This window comes from Mytilus galloprovincialis, chromosome 3 (assembly GCF_965363235.1).
Source record: "Mytilus galloprovincialis chromosome 3, xbMytGall1.hap1.1, whole genome shotgun sequence".
Taxonomy (NCBI): Eukaryota; Metazoa; Mollusca; class Bivalvia; order Mytilida; family Mytilidae; genus Mytilus; species Mytilus galloprovincialis.
In genome coordinates, this window is record NC_134840.1 from 67,048,735 (window position 1) to 67,064,752 (window position 16,018).

General features: G+C 31.9%; 1 protein-coding gene across 2 annotated transcripts; it reads left to right on the forward strand.

Annotated features, from left to right (window-relative positions):
- The first annotated feature begins 225 nt into the window (after positions 1-225).
- Positions 226-12,923, forward strand: LOC143068685 (uncharacterized). 2 transcript variants are annotated; one of them, XM_076242925.1, is made up of 2 exons: positions 226-392; positions 11,093-12,923. In XM_076242925.1, the coding sequence occupies exon 2, from the start codon at positions 11,138-11,140 to the stop codon at positions 12,020-12,022; it is 885 nt and encodes a 294-aa protein (XP_076099040.1). In that variant the 5' UTR covers positions 226-392; positions 11,093-11,137; the 3' UTR covers positions 12,023-12,923. The 2 variants fall into 2 exon arrangements, with proteins under 2 accessions (XP_076099040.1, XP_076099041.1); XM_076242926.1 differs by lacking the exon at positions 226-392 and adding an exon at positions 397-519.
- Positions 12,924-16,018: the final 3,095 nt, after the last annotated feature.

A 16,018-nucleotide genomic window follows, 5' to 3' on the forward strand; every position in this document is an offset into this window, starting at 1 on the left:
ATAAGCAGTAGAATTTTATGAATAACCATTTTCTGTCTACTAATAAAAAATCTCACCCTATATTATATACATCCTTGATTAAATGAATAACGCTGGCACTAGTTTGTATCAAATCCCTCCATACAACATTATAGTAGTGCGCCTGACATAGGCGGAACTTACAGATAATTTAGGTCAGGAACCTGAAAAGATAACGTTGGTTTCTTTCCCTCCACCTATATTATTCCTGTAAGGAAGAAGAAAGTAAATAAGAAAATGATTAATATTATATTTTACAACTTGGAGTGAATAATATATGTGTAGACTTGATGATGTTTATAAGATGAAAGCCAAACAAGATAGTATTCACTCTTACAGACCTATAATTGCTATTTTGAGACCGTAATATATAGGTATATACATTGTATATAGTAGATCTTGCCATGGATAGAAAACAAGTGCCTATGACTTTACAGCTAAATACTGTTAATAACATGAAAACTATGAAGAAGCTGTTATTTGCTTATCCAGACTTGTCATGTAAGACGACAATTAAGTTAACATTATCATCTGATCATGGTTTTACATAAGGCAAGGGCTACGGTTTCATGTATCTGTATCAAAATTTCTGTAGTGGTACATTGTATGTGTAGAATTATGTTTAGGCTTTTATACATGGAAACAATCATAAAAATACCATTGTTACATTGGAGATTTATTGTGGGAATGCAAGGTTGGGTAAACATGGTAAAGGAATAGTCCAAATAATTATCAATCAGGAATATAACTCTATAGGGTTATTACAGTCTGCACCAAACACTTTTTCAACTACTAGTCCGAAGACCAATATTCTGACATTTTTCTTATTGGGCCAAACAAAGTTTTGCAAAAACTTGCTAGTCCGAATGAAATTTTACTAGTCTGGGGCATCGGACTAGTGGCTAACCGTGCAGATTGCTATTTAAAGATATAGCAGTTCATAGTTTGCCAATTTTGCATAGTACACCTATGGCTATATGTTATTACAGAAAAAATATACCTGTAATAACTAAAGGACGTTATCACAGCTTCTCTTTATCACTTCAAAGCCTTTACTCAGACATACATCATGCAATAATTTAATTTTGGATGTACATGTAACGCGTCTTCTGATTGGCTGACGTTATTTTGTTATGAGCCCATAGACATAATTTAGTTATGTGACCGTGACGTCATCAACGTTTTTTCATGGTTTTCTACGGTTTAAAATGGAATTTAGAATTAAATTATAAGAAATGACTGTAATATTTTTTCTGTCTATTCGAAATAACATAAAAAAATGTGGTGCACACTGTTAAATAACCCGCTACACGCGTTATTCAGTGTGCACCAAATTTTTTATGTTATTTCTTCATAGACAGAAAAAATATTACAGTCATTCCTTAATTGTCATGCTTAATTACAATGTAGTTTAATTTATTGTAAGAAATAATGACCAGAGCATGTAATGAGGTTCTGCGCAAGTTTCTCAGTAATTCAGAAGTGTCATATAATAAGTTACATTCCTTTAATAGCTGCATGAGCCTTGTTATCACAGCTAAGTTTATCCCTTAATAGCCTCGACTCATTGATTTACCATGGTCCATCAAAAATATATTAATTTAATTAAAAAATTAGTTATCAAGACTATGCATTTAGTTTCTGCGCAATGTCTCAAGAGTTCCCTAGAGCCCACTATAAACATGATAAATGAAATAATTTTACAAATAACAAGCATATGTTATTACAGATTTAGAAAATTTAAGGTGAAAGTATCTGTAATAACACATGCAAGTTATTTCCTGGAATAACCCTATAGAGTTATATCTCTGACTGATTATGATGTCTAGCAAGGCTATTTTATTTTATTTTTTGGGACACCTACACCTGAAGGCGTCCAAGAAAAAAATAAAACAGTCTTGCATAAGACGTCATAATTATTTGAATTTTAGGTAAAGGAACCAATTAATTACGAATGTAACAATAATTATTTAGTCTACGGTTACATACAAATGTATATATGCATTGTGTTATTGTTACCATGGTTACATTTATTTACTTCAATGTACGCTAATACTAGTAATATGTATTAAAATAAAACTTGAAAACTTTAAATTTCTTTTGCAATGTTACAGTTTCTACAAATCCAATATGTTGTATTGCATGTATTGGGGAGCATGATTTAGTCATACGAATCTTGGTGAGACCAAACAGCCACCACAAACGAATGATGCAGCAATTGCTGCAATATGTGTATTAAAGACATAATAGTGTCCTGTGAAAATGTGTCCACCTGGACAGTTTTTAATTGAATTTTGGTATTTAATAAGTCCATTGCCATGAAATATTGTTGCTTAATTGGACAGATTTTTACTGCAAAAAACTAGTGTTAATTACTGATTTTATGTTCACTTCCAATTTTTATATCAAACATTGTCCAATTTGGCTAATAAAATTAAAAACCCAATTAGCATAAAAATGCAAGTCTATAGTGAAGGCAATTGATGTTATCATTTACCGACATGTTGAAACTGCATGGGGGAATCGTTGTTTTCATTTTCAGAGTCCCGATAGTTTGTGGTAGTAATTTCATTCTTATCAACTTGGTGAAAAAAAATAATTAAGCAACACACCTACATGTACAATGATGTATACATTTTAGAAGGTTTATGTTTAATTAACCTAGCCGTAAGCGTTCATCGAAGTTCAGTAATGTAACAATAACGCAATGTAACTGTAGGCTCAATTAGTATTGTTTATAAGATTACACGCATTTTGAAAGAATTATAAGGATTCAACGCCTTTTTAAAGGAATTTATTGGTTTATAAACTGAACAAAGTCACAAACAAATAAAAGTCTGAATTGTGAGTGACTTTGTCCAGTTTATACACCAATAAATTCCTTTAAAAAGGCGTTTAATCCTTATAATTCTTTTAAATTGGAGAAAGAGAATATATTTTTTCACACTCGTTTCCTTTATTACACATTTATTATATGTTTATGTCATTGAATATGCTTGGCGCATGAATATATTTCGTGGTTAACGCAAAAATATGTACTCAATGAAATTTGCTATCTGATAAAAATTTAACAGCGAAAACTCTTAATATCATGAATATCATTCAAACGAATGTTTTTGTGTATTATTTTATTTTTCGATTAACTTGCAGTTAAAATTTTAAAAAATAACGTCGTTGTTATTATTGCCATCATTTTGTTTACATTAGTTATCAAAAGAAGTTCGGTCAACGTCGTCTATCTCAAAATAACCAATGTCAAGATCAACTACAGGATGTTCTCTCGACCAATCATATCAACGTTTTCCCTAATATGCAAATCCATAAGAATTATACATTCGTAATTAATCGGATCCTTACCCAGCCCTGTATTCCAGCAATTTGTCTTCAATGTAACAATAATGCTTTCATTATTGTTACATTTCCATGTAACCGTAGCCAGTGCCTGTACATAATTGCCAATGTATCATGTTATGAGACAACTATCCTCCGAAGTTAAATACAAGAGGGACGAAAGATACCAGAGGGACAGTCAAACTCATAAATCGAAAATAAACTGACAACGCCATGGCTAAAAATGAAAAAGACAAACAGACAAACAATAGTACACATGACACAACATAAAAAACTAAAGACTGAGCTACAAGAACCCCACCAACAACTGGGGGTGAAAAAATTAAAATTGAGAAAGGAAATGGGGAATGTGTCAAAGCGACAACAACCCAACCATAGAGCAGACAACAGCCGAAGGCCACCAATTGGTCTTCGATGTAGCGAGAAACTCCCGCACCCATAGGTGACCTTCAGCTGGCCCCTTAAAAAATATGTATACTAGTACAGTGACAATGGACGTCATACTAAACTCCGAATTATACACAAGAAACTAAAATTAAAAATCATACAAGACTAACAAAGGCCAGAGGCTCCTGACTTGGGACAGGCACACAATTTGGCGGCGGGGTTAAACATGTTTATAAATAAATAAATCTCGACCCTTCCCCTATACCTCTATAGCCAATGTAGGAAAGTAAACGCATAACAATGCGCACAATAAAATTCAGTTCAAGAGAAGTCAGAGTCTGATGTCAGAAGATGTAACAAAAGAAAATAAATAAAATGACAATAATACATAAATAACAACAGACTACTAGCAGTTAACTGACATGTCAACTCCAGACCTCAATTAAACTGATTGAAAGATTATGTCTTCATCATATGAATATCAGGCACAATCCCTCCGATTAGGGGTTTAGTATCATACTATCATAAAATATATCAGAAGAACATAACCTGTGTCATGCCAACAACTGTTTTTTAAATAAGTTTGTTTAGTTCCGATGCAAAGACCCTATTTATAAAGTGAATCAATAATATTAAAGCCAAAGTATGCAATCTTTAATGACCTGACAACAGTATTGTAACTATAATAATAAGTCTGTTTAAAGGTTTTGTAATCTTTTGAGGTGAATACTGATATTTTTGTGCTTTGTAGAATATTACCATAAAAGATTGGATGTGAAATACCTGAACGTATAAGATGTCTGCATGTTGAGTTATATTTACGAATTATTTCCTTATACCCATGATAAAATTTAATGAATGTTTTGACTAGTTTGTGATATCGAAAACCCTGGTGTAATAATTTTTCAGTAATACATAAATTTCTCTCGCTAAAATCTAATACGTTGTTACATACACCACTGGTGGTAAGCGGATGGTCGTAACTTAAAGTTACGACCATCCGAAGATGGGAGACAACTCTAGGGATACATTTTTCTTTTCCGATTTTCGTGCAGTAAAACAATGTTTCAGTAAAACCGCTTGTCTCATACATACTAATCGTCAGTGCGTTGATATTGAAACAAAATTGGATACATAAAAACATTCTAATTTTCGTAAAATGATCATTCAATAATTCGAGCATGATGGTCGTAACTAAAAATACAAAAATGTTCAGGATGGTCGTAACTTAAAATTGTGATGGTCGTAACTCTTTATTAAATAGGACCTAATAAGACAAGTCAATAGTTTTAAACGTGTCTTTTGTTATATGAATATATTATATGATATATTTGTGAAGTTGATTTCACTAAATGATAAAAACTAAAAGAGGTGAAGAGAGGGATACCTGTAAAGTGCGAAAGGAAAGAAAATTGGAACGAATCGAAAAAAAAAACCAATACAAAATGAAATGACCAGTCACTGTTGCTTAAAATATAATGTATAAAATCAACCAAGAGGCAACTAATTATAAGCTGTTAAGTTTAATAACAATATAAATTCTCAAAAGTGGAGAATTCATTTTAACACACAGCTCTGGTTATGATCATTCTTATTTACGAATTAAGGTAGCACAATATAAAGATTTTATAACTCCAACTCCCAAGTTTTAGAATGCTGTAACTTTCTTAATAATGCTTGAAAATTTATAAGAGTGGTAGTTTTGGATAGCTAACAGATTACTCTTTCAAATTAATGCAATGTTAGTATTATGCAACAATTATGTAACCAATTATAATGTTAACTGTGTCTAAAATATTTTTCACCAAGTTTCCACTTTCAAATGAAATTAGCTTCTGCATAGGTATCTCTAGAGTGTTGATTTTATTATATGTTGTTCCGATGGCCATTATCTACAAAAGGGTGTTTCAGATTTCAGATAGAATGTATAGAACAAATTTTACACCTAATTAAACATTATCTTCTTTTATGTGGTTAGGATGTTTACACTAATTAGAGATTTATGAGAGAATGGAATACCATAGAGACAATCTGAGACACCCTTTTGAAGCCCATGATGTGATGATTAGGATTTTGTTAAAATTTTCTGTATAGTTAAAGAGATGACAGAGCTAAATTCATTCAAGTGAACTTACCCAGATTTTGCCACTAATTACATAATAATTGATTGCATATTGATTGCATAATAAAAACATTGCATTCATTTAAAAGATTAATCTTTTATCTATCTATGTATACCTCTTTTATTATTTTCTATGCATTCATAAGAAAGTTACAGCATTTCAAAGTTAGTGATTGGAAGTAAAAAAATCTTTGTATTGTGCTACCTTAAGAAAAGGCGATTTTAACAAATTTGACATCACATGAAATAACAGTATCCTGATTTATTTTCTTCATATTTTGCATGTATTGAAAAGATAAACTTTTTAAAAACTAGTATGTACCTACTAGGTGGAATTTAAAAGAAAAATCTACAATTTAAAATTGATACTTTAAGACGAAAGAGCATAAGTAAGGAGTCAAAATAATATTATGTGGATCGTTATCGAGACAAGACCATATCCGCGAATTCGCAGGTCCGTAATCGAATTTAACAACATACATCTTATTCTTAGCCTGGATTTTGAGAAGTCGTATTGTCATTTGGTATATAGTCAAGCTGATTATAAGGTGCAAATTCGAAGTTCAGGTATAATTATTACCCGTGGTTTTAGAAAATTCTGAAAACGCCTATTGGTACCATGCTATCCGTTATACATCTTTGTCTTTTTATTCCCAATTCATAAAGGGAATGATGCATCCGATCTTAATAACTATCGAGGAATTGATGAGAGCCAAATTTGGTTTACCAAAAAAAAAAAAAAAAAAAAAAAAACACGACCATCTGACCATATGTTCATTCTAAAAACTATTATAAATAAGTATTGTAATACAAAAGAAGGTAGAATGTTTGCCTGCATTGTTGATTTCCAGAAGGCTTTTGATACTGTCATTCTCCCAGGGATAAAACTTAAGCTATTGAATATAGTTAGAGTATGGTAAGAGATCTCTTTAGAACTAAAGTTGGAGTAAAATAGGGAGACAATTTTAGTTCGAATTTGTTTAAATTTTTTATAAATGAACTTCCTGATTGTGTTAAAAGTTCCCCTGATCCAGCTGTTGTTTATTCACGACCAGCCTATTCTTTACTATACATATGCTGATGATCTTGCCATTTTTTCAACTTCAGCAAAAAAATGTAGATCAGGCTTATCCTAAGATTCTTTCAGAAAGACTACGCATTGAATTTTGTAAACATTTACTTGGTGTTACCAAAAGAGAAACACATTTTGCCAATCTTTCTTAGCTCGGTAGATTCACTCTGTATTTTGTCATTGCAAAGTCTATGATCAGATACTGGCACAGGCTTGACAATTTGGGATCATCTTTCCACTACTAGAGGAGGCATATTTAGAGTCAAAATTTCTACACGAGTTAAAAAAAATTCCTTCACAGTATGGATCCTTAAACTTCTTTCTAAGGAATATGGGGGTCAGCAATTCACATTGTTTACTATGTGCTGATGATAATGTATTTTTTTTTAATTTCAGCAAAAGGACTTCAGCAAACAGTATTCATACATAGCTTGTAGCCAGGGTAATATTTAAAATATAGATCTTAAGGCTTCAACTCAGCGTGCTGGTCTTTTAAATCTGAGTACATTCATACAATATAAACATATAACATAAATATTATTTTCAACCTGCATATGTATGTGATAGTTGCCGCAGTACATTTAGTTCTACCTTGTAATATTATCTTAGCTACAAGACTAATATTTGATCTTACTCTTAAATTCAAAGCGTGTATCATTGTAAAATATATACCTGCATATATGTATGTAATATTTGCCGCAGTACATTTAGTTCTACCTTGTAATATTATCCTGTCTACAAACTACTGATATTTGATCTTACTCTTAAATTCAACGCGTGTAGCATTGTAAAATATCTCAACCTTATTCATACTTTCTAGGTTAACACAATGTTCATTGCGACACCATGGATTAAGTTTTTATTCTGAACCAATACTTAGAACAATTATCAATGATATACCGCAAGATCGTCATGCAATCGATAAAAAATAAAGACAACACGATAAAAACACCAGGCATTTGTGGATTTTCATTAATCATGATTCACCAAAAGCCGAATATTTGAAAGCCAATGGTTTATAAAAGCTGCAATAACTGATTAAAAATTAAAGAAGATTGTTCAAAATTGTACGGTCAATAATTTCATCTGCCGACATGATTGCAGGAAGTAAAGAGTCGTAAATAAAAAAAAATCTGAAAGCAAATATTCAACAATTTTATGCCTTAACGTACAGTAAAAATATATTAATACTCAAACCTAACATATTATTTGGCTTAATGCGAGTTGATTAGTTTTCACTGTTTCTCCTAAATGATGGTCGTTTGGAACATATCAAAAATGTATGATTGATATTTCTTTAACTTAATTTCTGCATACCATTATCAGAGTAACAAATGAAATAATATTTTTTTGTAGTAAACTTTATATAACAACTGAGTTTATTAACATGGTTATGCATGAGCACAGTACTTTTAAAATAGCTTGATAAAAGTTCGTGTAAATACTTGAGTTACGGTCATCTTTCAAAGTTACGACCATCTTGTGTCGGTTACGACCATCATCCAAATTACTACAGTTGACATTACGACCATCACAAGTTAAAGTTACGACCATCATTCTCGAATTTTTGAATGACTATTTTACGAAAATTGGAATGATTTTATGTGTCAAATTTGGTTTCAATAAGAATACACTCACGATATGTGTATATGAGACAAGCGGTTTGACTCAAATGAACCTTTTACTGCACGAAAATCGGAAAAGAAAAACTTATCCCTAGAGTTGTCTCTCATATTCAGATGGTCGTAACTTTTAGTTACGACCATCCGCTTACCACCAGTGATACACTAGCGAATCGTACAAGTTGAAATATATAAACACCATAAGATGGTGATAAGGGAACATCACCATCTAAAAATGGATAATTAACGATAGGAAATAAAAAATCATCTCTTTTATCATGAATTTTTGTATTAAGCTTCCCGTTAATGATATAGATATCAAGATCAAGGAAAGGTCAGTGGTCATTGTAAGTATTAGCTTTATTTAAAGTAAGTTCAACAGGATAAATTTCTTTAGTATGCATACTGAAGTCGTCATTATTGAGAGCCAATATATCATCCAAATATCTAAAAGTATTGTTAAATTTTTGTATCAAATGTTGTTTCGATTGGTCTTTGCTAATTTTAGTCATAAATTGTAACTCATAACAATACAAAAACAGGTCCGCAATAAGTGGTGCACAGTTAGTCCCCATTGGAATGCCAATAACTTGACGATATACGGAATCTCCAAAGCGAACAAAGAATGAACTTTAGATGTTATCAAGTAAAAATTCAAGCGCATATATAGTATCAAAGCATGTCCAATTGACATGGTTCTTTTGTTTATTCCTACTTAAAAATGACCTAAAAGAGTTTGAACATATGCACTCGCATTCTGACTTTTTAAATGCCCAGTTAATTAGGGATGTGAATTTTTATGCCCCACCTATGATAGTAGAGTGCCCCACCTACGACAGTAGAGGGGCATTATCATGATTATGTTTTCTGGTCTGTGGCTCTGTGCGTCCGTTCAGGTTAAAGTTTTTGGTCAAGGTAGTTTTTGATGAAGCTGAAGTCCAATCAACTTGAAACTTAGTACACTTGTTGCTTATGATATGATCTTTCTAATTTTAAAGCCAAATTAGACTTTTGACCCCAATTTCACGGTCCACTGAACATAGAAAATGAAAGTGGGAGTTTCAGGTTAAAGTTTTAGGTCAAGGTAGTTTTTCTCAGGCACTTGTCTCAGAAAAAAAATCTTAATATATACCTTTATATAACACGGTCCATGAAAAGGATAGTGCGAGTCGGGCATCCGTGTACTTTAGACACATTCTTGTTTCTTAATAAGAATATGAGGCAAAGTGGTATATAGGGTAAAAAAAATCAAAACTTTGAACATATTCAAAATCAACAATATATGCATGTACTTCCAACGAGTTTTTCACACTCCAAAAGTAATTAATTTCACTATTTTAAAGGCCTTATTTGAACAATTTATTATCAGTTTTTTTATTGGACCAAGTGTACTAGTAAGTGAAATAGACAATTTAGTAGTGGAACAATGGCTTGAAGATGAAATAAATCTATATATGTAAGGTTTTTTGTGTAGCTTCGGAAGCCAGTACATAGTTGGGACTTAATTTCATTGTATTTGGTGCTGCTTGTAAAGAAGTAGCTAAAAGTTTGTGTTTGTTACATATGTCGTTTTCTGAAAATGAAGTCAGTTGAAATGTTGGTGAATTCGTGATTTCCTTTTGCAGAACCTCAATATAAAATTTATGTCAAACAATAATGATATTATTAGCAGTACATGTATCTAGATGTATTTTGTAAGAAATTAAAGGCAACAACTTAAGACTTCAACAATGAGAAAAACCTTATACCTCATTGTTAGCTGTAAAATGGTCCCAAAACATTGACAAATGTTAAACAGTTCAATAATAGGGAAATTAACGTCCTGATTTTAGTACAAAAAACAAATAAAAACATATATGATATTATACTTTGTTACCACTGTCTGTCCGATCATCTGTCCTATTATGGGTATATATAGATATTCCACACATCTCCTACAGTTTGATTGCAACCTAGCTAGGTCAATCATGGTCCAGTAACTGAATTTATTGTGGTATATTCTATAAAGTTACATATCTATCCATGCAAGCATATCAGTTTAACAACTATTTTGAGGTCATATTCCTACTTCATGGTTAAGCACCTTCACATTAATTAGCAATTTTACTGTTAACAGTTCATCAGATTGCCTTTCCTGATTTTATTTATGCAGACAAGCGAGACATATCTCTGAATCAACATAAATAAGAAGATGTGACATGCATGTCAATGAGACCACTCTCAATCCAAGTTACAATGCACGAAAAGTAAACAATCATAGGCAGTCAGCAAAGTGTGAACTCAGATCCTGTAAATAATGTTGACATAATCTACCTTGTACCAACCTTTTTTTCATCATGAATAAAGAAGATGTGAGGTATATATCAATGAGACAGTACGGCATATATACTTCTTGTACATTTTTTTATATAGTATGGCACGAGCAGATGCCTTGGCTATAGACTATGCCAAAATAGATATGTGTAAATTGCAGAAAGATATCAAAAGATTTATGTCTTTATTTTTCTTTGTTCCTTACAGAGTCGTCCAAGAACTTACATACTGGAGATAAACATTATCAATAAGATGTTAGACGGAGGAGAGGATTTAGTCACACTCAGTGGTAATCTACAGAGACACATCAACACACAGGCTGGTAAAACACTTCATAAATGTGATGTCTGTGCCAGGGAATTTAGTCATAGCGGTCACTTAAAGAGACACTTGAGAACACATACTGGTGAAACACGTCATAAATGTGATATTTGTGGTAAGATATGTAGTCGAAGTAATGACTTGAAGAAACACTTGAGAACACATACTGGAGAAAAACCTTATAAATGTGATGTCTGTGCCGGGGAATTTAGTCTCAGCGGTCACTTAAAGAGACATGTAAGAATACATACAGGTGAAAAACCTTATAAATGTGATGTTTGTTTTAGAAAATTCTCTCGCAGTGATGAGTTAAAGAATCATATGAGAACACATACGGGTGAAAAAACTCATGTATGTGATGTTTGCTTTAGAAAATTTAATCAAAAATGTGATTTAATGGGACACATGAGTACACATACAGGAGACAAACATCATGGCTGTGATTTATGTGGTAAACTGTTTAGTAATCTTAGCAATTTACAGAGTCACATGAGAACACATACAGGCGAAAAAAATCATCACTGTGATGTATGTGGAAAATCGTTTGGTCAGAATGATAATTTAAAGTGTCACATGAGAACACATACAGGTGATAAACCTTATGAATGTGATGTATGTGGTAAAGGGTTTAGTCAGGTTGGTGGTTTACAGAGACACATGAGAACACATACAGGGGATAAACCTAATGACTGTGATGTATGTGGTAAACAGTTTAGTCGACCTGATAGTTTAAAGAGACACATGAGAATACATACTGAGGATAAAGCAGATAGCACTCACAATGAGATGTTTATCGTTGACGTTCAGTGTGAGTGATATTTACATAGACACACAAGAACACATACTAGTCAAATCAAGGCAAATCTAATTTCGTACCAAATTCCATGAATTCAGACTTACAGAGAACACATACTAGTGACAAACATCATAAGTATGACGGACATGCTGAAAAGTTGTTTTCAGAAGAGGAATTAAAGAGAAACATATTGGAAATAACTATTAAACCTTATATATGTGATGTATTTAGAAGAGGGTTGTATGATAATGGAAACTGACAGACCCATGAAAACATATACCTGTGTGAGGTTTAAATAATGGGCCAAACATTATTGAAATGATGACTCATATAGAGATGTATAAGAGCACATAGAGATACTAGTACTTAGTCTTTAAACTGTGATTGTTTGATATACATGTATGTTCATCATGCTCATAGAGATGTAAAAGAACACATAGAGATAGTGATGTATGTAGTGGATGCCTTTTAGAATCTAATCCTTCATAAGCACACATCGATTTACACGTAGCAGGGTTTTTCGGTAAATATTGTATGAAATGCAATCAAAACCTTATGGAACTGACTTGATATCTAAATTTTCCAAGGATGATCACGGGTCCTACTAAAAAGCACCCGGGGAAAATATATAGATATTGAATTGGCATGAGACAACTTTGTGTCGATGAAATAATTTATGCACCCTTTTTTTTTTTTTTTTTTAATGTTAGACAAGTATTTTGCAAATTCAGATAATAGACATTTGTAATAAAGCATAAGTGACACGCACACGTATATCAGCATCAGCAAATAAAACAATTACATTGTATACTATGCATGTTATAAGCAAGTGTTTGGTACAATGTATAAAACAAATAAGATTGAATCACCGATAAGCAGTGATTTAACTAGTTTTAGTTTTATTAAAAAAATTATAATAAATTTTACAACTTTTACGACATATTCCAAAAGGCCAGAATATCATATTTGCTTTAGCAATGGGTTTAACTTTTCTTTTCTTAGGGACTGGCATGTTGAAACACTTCCACGATCTTCAAATGTCAATACAAGTGTGTTTAATAAAATAAAAAAAAAAACTTTGAGAGTGGTCACCATGCAGTTGCGAATATTAGACCTCGGGCACTAATTTTTTTAAATAACGAAATATACATTTTGACCAAGGACAATATCGTTCCTGATTCTTCTATATACTCTTGTTTATATTTACGGCTTACTTACTAATATACAATTTTGAAATCTAAAATGTAAAAGTTCAACAACACCATCTACACACATTAGACAAAACAAGCAATGATTTTTTTTCTTCAGGAAAACATTTATTATTTTAAAATATTATTGTTTTATTCTCCCGGGCACTCTGTTTTCTTCCCTGGGCGCTTTTTGGTAGGACCACTGATCACTACCTTTTGATACACAAAATAAAGTGCATTGATCATAACATTCTGAACATCCTATCCATGAACATGTCCAGAAATTTCTTAATGTATTACATGCTTAGATATTCAAGGCACGAAATGATGTTACACTTGTCAAGAAAACTACATAACATTTGCAAGGTGCAGGAATCTAATATCTGTTCTAAAAATATAAGTTATGTCATTGTTAATCTCTTCTTTAAAAATTGGAGTTATCTTCCTTTGTCTAGAATAGCTGTAATCAACTACAACAATGAACCAATGCAATTATTAATTTTACTGCACATAATTTGAATGAATCTTTACCGTTCAGTGCTTTCCAGCACTTTGATTCTATAATCTATAATACTAAAAAAAAAACGAGGTCCAAATTGTCAGCCATCATGGGGTAAAAACGACAAATCAAAGAATTCAGCTTTATATATATAGCTAATATCAGATGAATATAGGACAATGGTGTTGATTAAAAATTACACCACTCCAGACCCTTTTGTTTTCCACATAATTATTATTGCCAATAATTAACAAGTTCCGGGTCGAATCCGAAACTGATACCAATACAAAAATGTAGTATATTCACCTGTTACCTATTTCCTTATCTGTACGTTCTGCATCTGACAAGCACACCACCAAACGGTGTATTTTGGATTTTTTCAATTATATACAAAGGTCATAATCACAGGGTTGACACAATTGAAATCAATCAGTGTCACATTGTTCCCTATTGTAGACTAGTATTTTAATCAGTATGACTTTCTAAGATGACAATACGAATACTAAAAATGTGGACTTAAGGACGACCATTTGATATTCCTTTGGGGGGAGGGGCAGGAGGATTTTGAAAATAAATAACTCAGCCTTGATAATAACAAAAATAAATGGTTTGTTCTGTGATAGTTTGAAAATAAATTACTTGACTTGTAATGTATTGAAAATAAATAACTCACCAGGTCTAATCGAAAGTATGAGATGGCACCAGATTCTTCATGAATTCATTTTAAAAAATCGGGAAGCACATCCCATTTTTTTTTTATATAATAAAAGTATAAATATTATTTAAATATACTTGAAATGTCTTAAAATTGGTTTCATTTAACTTGAGATATATTGTCTCAGGAAACATTACCTCACTTTTATTTTAACAGGGCCGTAACTACGTTGAGGCAAATGCCTCATGTAGGAAATTTCAAAACCAAACGCTTGTCTCCATATCAAATTGTGTTCACGATGAGTGCCTTGCAAGAAGCAAGTTCTATTTTCCCTCAGATGTAGCCCTGATTTTTCGGGATCAATGTTTCTTATTTGTTTGTCTTTTGTTCATTGATTGCCTTTCTGTATTCTGTTAGTGATGCATTCCTTTTGTAATCTAGTAATTTTGTTATAAACTTGATCATGAGTTTAAAAAAAAACAGCAGCCACAGACTTAACTTAAACTTTCCTGTTTACAAAACTTTGAATTTTTCGAAAAACTAAGGATTTTCTTATCCCAGGCATAGATTAACTTAGATGTATTTGGCACAACTTTTTGGAATTTTGGATTCTCAATGCTCTTCAACTTTGTACTTGTTTGGCTTTATAAATATTTTGATATGAGCGTCACTGATGAGTCTTGTGTAGACGAAACGCGCGTCTGGCGTACTAAATTATAATCCTGGTACCTTTGATAACTATTAACTATGTGAATTTCCTTTTTTGCTTTATCATGCACATTGGTCTTTTGGTGTTGTCCGTAGAAACTTAAGTCTTAAACTGAATTGATACATTTTGCTTTGAGACCAAAATATTGTCAAAAAATGATTAAAACAAAACTTGCATTTTCAAAGTTATGAATATGTCTTCTGAACACCCAGAAAGCATGATATTGCATCATTTATTCTATAGCTTCTTGGGCCTTCAGTGACTCAAAAACCCTTCAAAAAAAATTTTCCTCGCCCCGCTCGGTGAAATATGTTTTCCAAGACTTTTATCATTTGTTTATAAGAGGCTAGATACAACCAAACTTAAATACTATGTATGTATGCAATACATGTATATGCAGTTGGGAATATAAAAGATTCTTTTCTGCAGAGGATGATGATTAATTCTGATTAAATGATACATAATGACTTGACTATACATGTATTATTTATAATAAACAAATCTTTTAAAAATTGTATGATTTTGCATCTCATAAATATAGTTGTTAAAATGAATAATCAGTCCCTTGCTTTAATGAAAATGAAAAAAAAAAATGAAAAATCTTGCTTCAATAGTGCAGAAAATGAATAATCTGTCCTCTTAGTTTACTAAAATAAATAACCGATCAAAAACAAATCCTCCTCCCCCTTCCAGAATATCAAATGATCGTCCCCTAAAATAAGTCGTAAAGGTACAGTTTTCAATTTGTTAGACGGCATGACGTAAACCAGCCAATTAAAGGATCCATCTTTATTTATAACTAATATAGGACAATGCTGTTGATTAAAAAATACTTCATTCCAGGCCCTTATGTTTTCCAAAAAAATAATATTACCAATAATTGATAGCTTCAAACAGAAAGATTTTGAAAGATGAGAAAACTGCATCTTTAAATGACATAATCATATGACAATACCAATACTA